Source organism: Limulus polyphemus, unplaced genomic scaffold (assembly GCF_000517525.1).
Source record: "Limulus polyphemus unplaced genomic scaffold, Limulus_polyphemus-2.1.2 Scaffold56, whole genome shotgun sequence".
NCBI lineage: Eukaryota > Metazoa > Arthropoda > Merostomata > Xiphosura > Limulidae > Limulus > Limulus polyphemus.
The window spans coordinates 253,821-266,084 of NW_013665666.1; the positions used below are offsets into that span (position 1 = coordinate 253,821).

General features: G+C 32.5%; 1 protein-coding gene across 1 annotated transcript in view; it reads right to left on the reverse strand.

Annotated features, from left to right (window-relative positions):
* The window catches only part of LOC111086932, a 95,829-nt gene extending 86,172 nt beyond the window's left edge, over positions 1-9,657 (reverse strand). Inside the window, exon 1 of the mRNA XM_022391810.1 lies at positions 9,311-9,657. Coding sequence (XP_022247518.1) covers positions 9,311-9,446 — 136 coding nt within the window. The 5' untranslated portion in view covers positions 9,447-9,657. The remainder of the gene's footprint in view (positions 1-9,310) is intronic.
* Positions 9,658-12,264: the final 2,607 nt, after the last annotated feature.

The window sequence follows — 12,264 nt, forward strand, 5'->3', positions numbered from 1 at the left end:
GTGCTAGAAAAGTTATATTTAAAGAAGTACTGTTACGATAAAGATACTAATTTGACCGGAAATGTTTTGAGGGTCTCTGCTAGTATATAGTAATATTAATAACATACCCTGATGTGCTCAAAGAGACAGCCACAAACCCAGACATGTTTGTTGCATTGCTGAAATCTTTTGTAAATCGATTAAAACTCGCGCGTGAGAACAATGGTGGCCCAATCAAGCGATATTGATACTTGTCATTACTTTTTTGATTGAATTAAAATCTTATTTTACTTTGTTATGCTCTCGGAAAAAAAAGTGTGATTTATTTTGCAATACCCCTTAGGGTTAATTATACTGTTCTTGTGTTGCAAATGTAGTATTAACTGGATTTTGAAAGCATGAGGATTGCAGACCATAGTCTTACTAGCTCTTTTCATTTTTAGTGTACTCTGAGGTAATAACTTTCAGTGTTAAATCATTTTGTTTAATTTTCATGAAATTGTAAGGTACATAACTGAAAAATGTAAAATTAAAGAGAAAATGTTAGGTTTTGGAACTGATCATATACAAAAGTATATTTATATTTAGTAGGAAATAAACTTCGAAAAATGATTTAGTTTTTTAATGTAAAAATAAGAGTTCAAGCTGATTTGATTTAGGTTAGTTCAATATGTTAGTACTAACAAGTTACGCAAAAATATTTCAATAAAAGATGTGTACATTGCATAACGAGCAGGATGTATTATGTATGGGTAATGGGGTTATCTACTCTGACTATGACAAATTTAGCAGAATACTAGTCAATGAAGAGTTTATCAGCTGAAGCAATAATTGAGAAAAAGATATTTGAACTTAAGAATCGGAATTTAATCGTCTGTAAGTTGACTTATTACACGTACAAAATTATTAATCAGGATTATATGGCAAGTAGTACATCTGTAATTAATCAGAATTGAATCAGCGACAAGTTCACTAATACAGATACAAAATTATGAATCAGGATTGTTAAGTAAACAGTACACTTGTAATTATTCAAAATTGAATCAGCGGTAAGTTGTCTTATTGCAGATAGAAAATTATGAATCAGGATTATATAGCAAGTAGTACACCTGTAATTAATCAGAATTGAATCAGCGACAAGTTCACTAATACAGATACAAAATTATGAATCAGGATTGTTAAGTAAACAGTACACTTGTAATTATTCAAAATTGAATCAGCGGTAAGTTGTCTTATTGTAGATACAAAATTATGAATCAGGATTATAAGGTAAAAGTATGAAATTGTAATTAATCAGAATTGAATCATCGGTAAGTTGGCTTAGTACAGGTACAAAATTATTAATCAGGACTGTGTAGCAGACAGTATACCTGTAATTAATCAGAACTGAATCAACGCTAAGTTGGCTTTTTACATGTACATAATTATTGATCAGAATTGTAAAGTAAACAATATATCTGCAATTAATCAGAAATGAATCAGCGGTAAGTTGGCTTATTACCAGAACAAAATTATGAATGAGGATTATAAGTTGATCTGAACAGCCATTGGAGCACGAAACTCTTAATTAAGTAACTTAAATTGTGGAGGGGGTGGAACTAAAATAAAGCCCCCCAGTGGCACAGCGGTATGTCTGCGGATTTACAACGCTAGAAACCGGGTTTCGATACCCGTGGTGGGCAAAGCACACGTAGACCATTGTATAGCTTTGTGCTTAACTTCAAACAAACAAACTAAAATAAATAATATAGTTTTTAAAGATAGGGATGTATGTTTTCTCTTTTATTAATGAGTTTCGTTATTCACATGGCAACCATCATGACATGAAGAAAAATTTTCACGAGACTCGATTTGAGTGCCAATTTTTATCAATGAAAGAGCCAAGAAAACTCAAAAACAAACAATGTCAAATATGGAATTCTTGTTTAGTAAGATAACATAATTTCTCATCAAAATTCTTCAGTTTACTTTAGGAACAGCCAATTTATTAATTGATACCCAGTCGCAGGACGAACAGACAAATCTTTATTTGGTGGCCGGTTGCCGGGCGAATAGCATCCTTTTTTTTTATACGGTTTCATGTATTTGTGTCTTAAACAAGATATGCCGACTTCGCACAATAATAGGTGTCTATGTCAGATCAATAAGTATAAAACGTACGCAGTTGATGTTGACCTAGTTTTGATCTGTTGATAATACGTCTCTTACGACCCTTATATGCTTTGTATTGTTCAATTGATAGTTTATATTTTGTTGATTATAGTAAAGTTTATGAAAATATAACATTGGGTTCTGACGAGTTTAACAACAGTATTATCCTAACATACACTTTCTTACACGAGTGGGCAATAAACAAACAAAAAATAACAGTCTATATATATATATACGTGTCTGTGTGTATAACAACACAAGAAAATGCTTAAAGATCACAATGTCGCAGGGTGTGAACTAAAAAACAGTAAAATTATAAACTTCTGTCCATCTTCTGCACTTTATAACAATCAGAAACTCCCCAATATAGGTTAGACGACATTTTAAAGTAATGTTGATGCTGTTGTTATTTTTTTTGGCGCAATACTACACAATGTGTTATCTGCACTCTGTCTACCGCGGGGAACCGAAGCAAGAATTTTAGCATTATAAGACCGTAAGTCTACCGCTGACCCATCGGGGAGACATTTTTAGGTACAACACACACACATAAGGCATCTTCACATGCTGTACATTCAACAAATCTCACGTTGGGTAAAACCTCTTTTCCCATAATTCTCTGCGCGCGTATAGTCATTTTTCGGAATTTATATTATTCCAAGCTCGAGTAATGACTATAAAAAAAATCCACTAGGTTAAATGTTTAATATAAAATATCAAATATAACAAAACTATGACACATTAAGTATTTTTCATAAACATTATCATTTTATTAATTTCATCATTATGTATGGTAGACAATGCAATCGATGTAAATCACTTCAACGAAAAATGTAACTTATATTTCCCTTGCTTATAAATACGTTTAGGAGAACGAGCACTTCTACAAACATGTAAGAACATTACGTTTGCTTACATTATACCATTAGTTATAGTTGAGATCAGAATGAATAGGAAGTTAAATATCAATGAAAACTAGAAAATAATCATATAAGCTCTGCCTTAAAATACGTTCGTACACAAAACACTGTAGCTCACCATACGAAAGCAATATCGTGATCCATTAGTTCCAGTTTTACTCCTATAAAAACTGTGTTGTTTTCAGTAATTATTAATGTTGAAACAGTGCTGTTTCAATAAGCTCTGCCTTAAAATACGTTCGTACACAAAGCACTGTAGCTCACCATACGAAAGAAATATCGTGATCCATTAGTTCCAGTTTTGCTCCTATAAAAACTGTGTTGTTTTCAGTAATTATTAATGTTGAAACAGTGTTGTTGTTGTAATAGGTTCAAGACAGTCTTAAAACAGTGTTGTTGTTGTAATAGGTTCAGGAAAGTCTTGAAACAGTGTTGTCGTTGTAATAGGTTCAAGAAAGTCTTGAAACAGTGTTGTCGTTGTAATAGGTTCAAGAAAGTCTTGAAACAGTGTTGTCGTTGTAATAGGTTCAAGAATGTCTTGAAACAGTGTTGTCGTTGTAATAGGTTCAAGAAAGTATTGAAACAGTGTTGTTATTGTAATAGGTTCAAGAAAGTCTTGAAACAGTGTTGTTGTTGTAATAGGTTCAAGAAAGTCTTGAAACAGTGTTGTCGTTGTAATAGGTTCAAGAAAGTCTTGAAACAGTGTTGTCGTTGTAATAGGTTCAAGAAAGCCTTGAAACAGTGTTGTTGTTGTTGTAATAGGTTCAAGAAAGTCTTGAAACAGTGTTGTTATTGTAATAGGTTCAAGAACGTCTTGAAACAGTGTTGTTATTGTAATAGGTTCAAGAAAGTCTTGAAACAGTGTTGTTGTTGTAATAGATTCAAGAAAGTCTTGAAACAGTGTTGTTGTAATAGGTTCAAGACGTTACGAATTGGCGAGAAAATAATATTCCGAAAGTTTTTGTAGGTTTGTACGTGTTGTTTGTTACGCTATATTCACTTCAGTCAAAGATGTGCACGCATTGTGTGTCATATTAGATGTATATTAGGATAAGATATGCACGTGTTGTGTGTCACGTTGGATGTATATTAGGATAAGATATGCACGTGTTGTGTGTCACGTTAGATGTATATTACGATAAGATATGCACGTGTTGTGTGTCATATTAGATGTATATTAAGATAGGATATGCACGTGTTGTGTGTCACGTAGACTTCAGTAGCTCATTTATTGTGTTCAGTGACACATTAGACTTACTTATCTGTCATAGTAGACGTATTTAGCGCAAGATACTGTTATATATTTACAGGTACAATTGACTTTAAACAGCTGGAGTATGTTTTTTCTATAAAACAGTTTATATTTCAGTGTATCGCATTTTAAGTTCACAATAATATATTATTTTACAGATCTTTATTACTTTTACCTTTTCCTTCCTTGGGAAAGTTTACAGCTAATATTAAATTACCGTGTGTCCATTAAAATTGATACTTTGCAGTAAAAATAAAAAACAAAACAAACAAAAAAATTTACGAAATGCTTTCATGAATAACTTCTTAACCTTTAAAATACTAATTTGTTTTCATGCAGTTCACTAGTGTTAGGATCCATACATTGTATATATGTTTGTGTAGTTTATACTTTCGCTCGTTACAACACTCAGCGTGAAGAACTGATCAACACAACATGGCTAAATTACCTATTTTCTACGTAATATATATATATATATATAGTGGTCACTAGCAGTAATTAGCAGGATTACCTGCAATATTGATAGTGTTTTGGTTTTTACTCTTGTGCACCAAAAAACCCTACAATAAAAACATATACGGACCCGCAATTAGTTTGATGTATAAATAGCTTAAACAAAGTCGATGAGTTCCATATGGGCCCATTGTTAATTCTACGGTTAATATAAAATATGTTGATTTAGCTTTTTTGCATAAGAAACTCGTTCTGCAAGAAAACAATTTTAAAGGCGAAAAATGAGGTAAATGAGGTTCTATTCTTTCGCTTCCTTGTTTCAACTCATGTTCTTATTTAATCTTTCTTGTTTTTTTTTACTTCTGTTATCTGAAGAGTAAGTGACTGCTCACTGGCAGCTGTTAATCTTACGTTGAATTTCCTCCTCTGTTTGTTTTCTCCATTAATATGGGGGGTGGGCCACTAAAGCTAGTGTTTATCGGTGGTTAAGAAAAAACAAAAAGTCCAATGTTCAATTCGTGCGTTAACTATACAAAGAGAGGAGGGAATTCGTATTAATATTATTGATACAAACCTCACTTAGTTCGAGAAGAACTTCCTTAACATATATGTATAAAATAAAAACTTTGCAGACGAAACTGTTGGCGTACCGGATTATGGATCTGAGGATCATAGTTTACGTTCCGTTATCGTCAAAAACTAAATTCGCCCTCCACTCTTAGAGGCCGTGAGTTCGTTATAAGAGTGATGGTCAAATCTCACTATTCGGTCTGATAAGTGTAGCCCAAGAGTCTGCGGTTAGTGGTGTTGATTAGCTAGTTACATTCCCTTTAGCTTACAAAATTATTTTGGTTACATTGTTCTAATTATTTACTTTTATTTAATAAAAATATCGATATTACAGATTGATATTGTTAACCACAAAAAGTGATATTGTTGAACACATTGTTAATTTCATGAATAGTTTTTTCATGAATGAAAACACTTCTTTATTTTCCACATGTGTAGACTTAAAAGGAAGGGTGGGCTTCCCATTAACATTTCATTCAAATAAAATTTACAATAGCTAATTATAGAATACAACGAATTATATAAATAATACTGAGACTCAAACATATCAGTCAAAAATGTAAAATGAAAGTCAGATTAAATAATAATAAAATATGGATAAGCTTTGTACAGATAATAATAATATAATAACAAACACCTTACAGTTCATTAACCTATTTCTTTCCAATTCCCTCAGTATTCGTCTAAGCTCGCCTATCCCTTTCTCCTCTCTATCTAATATTTGTTTTATTGCTTGTATTCTAACTAATCTTCCTTTGTTTACCACCCTTCCTTACTGTCACACCATATCGCGTGCTCCGTCGTTTTCTATCCTTTCTTACTCAATATAAACTATCTTTCCAATATTTGTTTCCTTTTATACAACTGACACAACTCAATCTTGCAATGGTTATCTCACTTCATTGTTACCCCCCGTAAATAATTAGGTGATCTTCCCACTTATCTTCTTACACCATCTTAATTCCATTATCCTATTTACCATCTTCTATCTGGCAGTATCTTCTATCCTACCACTCAATATCCACTTCACATCTTTACCATTTATAGTATGTCAATCTAATTATTACTTAGAAAATCCTAACCTATGAATTATTATATTTACTTCTATCCACCAAGACGGTTCATTTTCTTATGTACCTCTTGTAACCTGTAACAATTTTAAAAAAACATTTCCATTTTTCTACACTCTTTATTTTTTCTTTAAAATTATATGCTCTTTTTATAGTATGTTGTCACGGTTTCTTCATTTGTAACTATTCCATCTCAACATAACTTAGTGTCATTTTGTCCACTCCGAATAACAATTTTACATATTTTATCTGCACATCCTCTATTTCTTCATGCCCAAACCAGCACACACTTCTGATATATATGTCAATATAACTTTAAACTTTGAATTTGAACAGTTTTATGCACATCTGGATTTCGTCGAAAATCTCCCTTTTCTAACTATCAACTCAATTAGTTGCTACTGTTCATCTCTTTAGTAAATACTTTATATTTACTTTCCTGTTGTTATCCTTTGAAAATAATAATTAAATTATTTAAACTGCTTCACTATTACTATTTTTCTTTTTCATATTTTTAAAAAATAACTGAGTCTTCGATACATTTATATTTTATTTTAACATACTTTTTTGAATACCTTTCTTAGAAAAATCTTTTCTTCCCGTTGCCAACAAAACTGTACCATCTGACTATGCCAAACACAACTTTTTATTACTGTATTTCTACTTCTTCTACATGATTATTTCCTTACTTCTAAGTCTTCCGTGTACATATTAACCACTTGTATAAAAACTATTTGTATATTCTACTCGTGTTCTTACTATTCTTTACGTTTCTGGAGATATTTCTAGCAGTCTCTGAAGCATCCTTCCTCACACAATTATTTTATCCAATTTGTCGAATGATAATTATTGGTTATTGTACCAAACTTCACCTTTGGGAGATCCTCCTCCTGCCTTTTATTTTATGTTTACCTTCTCCCTTTTTCGTCACTTATTTCTTCACCTATGGGAGATCCTCCTCCTGCCTTTTATTTTATTTTTATGCCTTCTCCCTTTTTCGTCACTTATTTCTTCACCTTTGGGAGATCCTTCTCCTGCCTTTTATTTTATTTTTTTACCTTCTCTCTTCTTAGTCATTTATTTCTTCACCTTTGGGAGATCCTTCTCCTGCCTTTTATTTTATTTTTATGCCTTCTCCCTTTTTCGTCACTTATTTCTTCACCTTTGGGAGCTCCTCCTCGTAATCTTTATTTTTTTACCTTTTCTCTTATATCTTTTTCCATTAAAGTTTCTCATAAAGTATTCTTCCCACTCATCTGCCTTCTTACATTTAATCCATTCATTCTACTTTCATCTATATATTTCTGTAAATCTTGTTCCGTCTTTAGCCTCTCATTATTTCCATCTTATTCAACTTTTCGTTAATTTCTTATTCTCACAAATGTCTTGTATCTCTTCCCCCTGATTTTTCCTGTGCATTTTCTAGCATTTCCTGTGCATTTTCTGAATATATTACATATTTTTTTTCCTACATTCATCATCTCACCATGTTCAGATTTCTAGTTTCTCTCTTTTTTATATATTTTATCACTTTTACATTTGTTGACTTTTCCATTTTCTACCTCTTCGTCTCCTATTTATTCTATTTTCTTGTTTTCTATTTTCTCAGCTTCCATTTTTTTTTCTATATTTTATAAGATCATGTTTTCCCACTTATAAACTTTGTATACCATCAATATGTTTCTGTTCCTTTTCTTTTATTTCACTTATTTCTTTCTGCATTTTCACTGTTATCGTATAAAGGTCAGATTACACTCTCTCCTGTACCTATCTGCGTACTTGCTTCTTAATTCACAATTGCATAATTAAACACTGAATTTCGTCTTCTTCCTAAATACGTTAATTCCCCATTTTCATCTCCGAAGTTACTGTAATTAAGGGTCTCTAACACATTTCCATCCACTCATTTTAACAATTTTTCTCCCCTGTGTGTTACAAACCTTATTTTTTTATTTTTTATTATTCCTTCTCTTTATTTCCTTCTATCTAAATACCATCCTTCCTATCAAGTTTCTCCTGTCATATTTTTATCCATGGCTTTCCTTCCCGTTCCTCTCCTCGTTGTTATTGCTTTTTGACAGACCGAAACACTTGTCCAGACCAAAGATAATTATATCCTAAATGACGTTAATTTATACTTATTTCAGTTTCATGAAAATTAATTTTTATGTTGCACTTGGAGTTAATGTCATCTTTAAGAAAAATATACCATCATACTAAGTGTTTTAAATGTGGGTGTAATAAATATACTGTTGTTAGGTGATAGAGAAAGAAGTCAGTTGCAACACTGTTTCGGATCTACTTTTGAATTACATAGTTGTAAATCCTCGTACTGTCGTTCATGACAAAGTAGCAACTGTTATTTTATTACAAGTTACAGCTTTTACAGTAAGGTAGAATATTTTTGAAACGTTTTTTCCAACACTGGTGCGATTATACACAAGTATACGAAACTATTAAGATTAACTATTAACTGGTGGAGTGTTGCTAATTTTTTTCTCAAGGGTCCCCAGTAGCCCATCGGTATGTTTGCGGCCTAAAAACGCTACAAACTAGGTTTGATACTCATGGTGGGTAGAGCACAGATAGCCCAATGTGTAGCTTTGTGCTTAACTTCAAATAAACATTTTTTTCAAAGCATTTCCAACTTTCAAGTTTATTATTACGTAACAATATGATCTGCACAAAAGATGGAGTTATTTCGGCCTTATATTGTTTCAAATACAACAGTTATATATCGTTATTTTGGACATAAAAATGTTACTTAGTTATATGCACACACGAAACATTGCTTTAAATGTTGGAAGGAATATGTGAATCCTTACGGGTTTTTTTTCATGTATTTACGGAACATTTCCAATACACCGATAATCGTGTGCGCTGGTAATACAGAAAAACAAAGAATTTAAACTTACCAGGTAACTGACTAAGCAGGATGACTAGGAGCAGCAGAATCCACATGGTACACGTTAATCTGGAACCTCGACGGCGAACGATCGAACTCGGTCTCCTCACCAGTGAGGCCCATCTAACCGTTGACTTGGCGCCCATGTCGCACTGAGCAGCATACAGTGGCGCCAGTATTAGTAGATATACGATTCACGGCTTCGAGTTCATTAACAAATTTTCTGTTTAGAAACCTGTAGCACTGCTTCTTGCATCGGCCAGGAGTTTCATTATAAATCTGTCAAGCGGCTATGAACACCTTTTCGATATGCATTTCAGAGAATGTACTTTCTTTTGCAGGTCCGGCACTGCTATATATTCCGTGTCTTTACTCTCCCAACGAGAAGAACGTGGTTATGACGTCACAAGATGAATGTAGAGATGAAGCCCCTACTGATGCTTGATGGCTCCTCTAGCGTTGGGAGACGAACAAAAGGAGAACTCTATCTGGACCCAATATAAGATACCACAACCATATTGTAAATCAACATTATGTAAACATCACATTTATGATAAAAAACAAGAATCTCGTGTTTACTTTTACTTACGCATATAATTTACATAAAACGTAGAATATTTCTCACAGTGTTTCTAGACATAAAAAAGGTCTTATCAAGAAAAATTTCGAAAACACATGAAAGTCGGGTAGGAGGTCCAAACTGCTTTCTCCTGAAATCCGAACATTAATACATTAAATATAATAATAGCATAACACATTATTATTGTTTCATACTACTACAATTATGATTGTGAGACTTAAAATTGATATATTCGCACGATATGAGTATTTCAATAACACTTTAACCCGATTAATTTATATATGTCATTTTCTCTCTAACAAAATTACTAGGAGATACATTACAAGTCTTTACTGTAGCTACTCTCTCTATATATAGACAGGTTAAATTTAGCATAATAGATTAGTTCACGAACCTAGCTTACTTTAATCTACCAGTAAATTTATTGATGTACTAGATTAGACAGATCTACCAGTAGATTGGCCCGGCATGGCCAGTTGGTTAGGGCACTCGACTCGCAATTTGCAGGTCTCGTGTTCGAATCTCCGTCACACCAAAACATGCTTACCCGGTGTCCCGTCCTACTTCCGGATACTCACCTCCAAATTCCTCTTTTTGGAGGTGTGAGAAACACCATACGAAACTACTACCAGTAGATTTATTAATGAACTTGATTAGATAGATCTACCAGTATATTTCTTGACGAACTTGATTAGACAGATCTATCAGTAGATTTATTGATGAACTTAATGAGACAAATCTACCAGTAGATTTATTGATGAACTTGATTAGATAGATCTACCAGCATATTTATTGATGAACTTGATTAGATAAATCTAGCAGTAGATCTATTCATGAACGTGATCTAGACAGATCTACCAGTAGATTTATTCATGAACGTGATCTAGACAGATGTACCAGTAGATTTATTCATGAACGTGATCTAGACAGATGTACCAGTAGATTTATTCATGAACTTAATGAGACAGAGCTACCAGTAGATTTACTCATGAACTTAATGAGACAGATCTATCAGTAGCTTTATTCATGAACTTAATGAGACAGATCTACCAGTAGATTTATTCATGAACGTGATCTAGACAGATCTACCAGTAGATTTATTCATGAACTTAATGAGACAGATCTACCAGTAGATTTATTCATGAACTTAATGAGACAGATCTACCAGTAGATTTATTGATGTACTTGATTAAACAGATCTACCAGTAGATTTGTTAATGAACTTAATGAATTTATTCAATAGCTTAAACTCGATCGCACTGATTGCATATAAATAAACATAACATAGAGTCAGAGTCAAAAGCAATAAATAAAATTTATTCCATTTATGATTTCTATATTGATTTATAATCTTCAAGTATTCATTTGATAAACAAGTGTTTTACGGGTGAAATGAGAAATACTGCTGAAGAAAACAGTAAACACGTGTTTTGTTTGTTTCTCAGCTTTGTCTTGCTACTACTCACGGTAACAAATATATTTAATCTGACACTTGTACTTTTGCGAGTGAGGTATGCTGTTATTTGACACACACTGCACGAATTTACGAAAATACGTAATGAAATGGAGAGGGATGGTCGGTCCCCATTTCATAGTGATCTGTTGGCCAAATAGCTAAACTGAATGCAGATATATTTGATGTAATAACACACTTCTTTCTTAAGCTGTCAGATTGTTCTGTTATTTGTTGTTCAGTGAAAATGTAACCACTTTTATAATAGCGTATATTAGATTTCACTGTCAGGTAGTATTACATAAAAAAACATTTTCGATGATGAATTTAAGAGGTTAATGTTCTAATGTTCTTTTGGCGTTATCTTGATGGTTGAAATATATATATATATATACACAAGACGTTAGAAACGTATCCCTATTAAGTATTGAAAAGTGAAAATGAAGCTTGTAATGACGTTTTATTCTATGCAATTTCTAAACTCAATGTATTTTTTTCCAAAAAGTTAACTTCAACATTTAAATCACTTAACAGTTCTCACTGTTAATATCAGCTCCGCTGTAAGAATTATACCATTTCTAGAAGAAAAAATAATCCATCCTTAAACAATGGAAAAACTTAATAACAATGATAACATAGGTATCAAAGGTTTATGAGGTAAAGTTTATGACAATGAAGAATACACTAACGAAACAATACCGCAAATTCAATGTAATAATTCTCAGACAAATTATACAGAAGTAAGGGAGACTGTAAAAATATTTTTTTTCTGAACGTTTAAATGGTTCTTCACGTGTAAGAAGGAAAACCAAAACACATAACAAAAAAAACTGAAGTATTTATTTTATCAAACATTAGCAGTGAACAATGAACGTATGTTCAGGTTCATCTCTTCGCTAATGGAATGTTTTATCCATATAAGTCGTCGCGA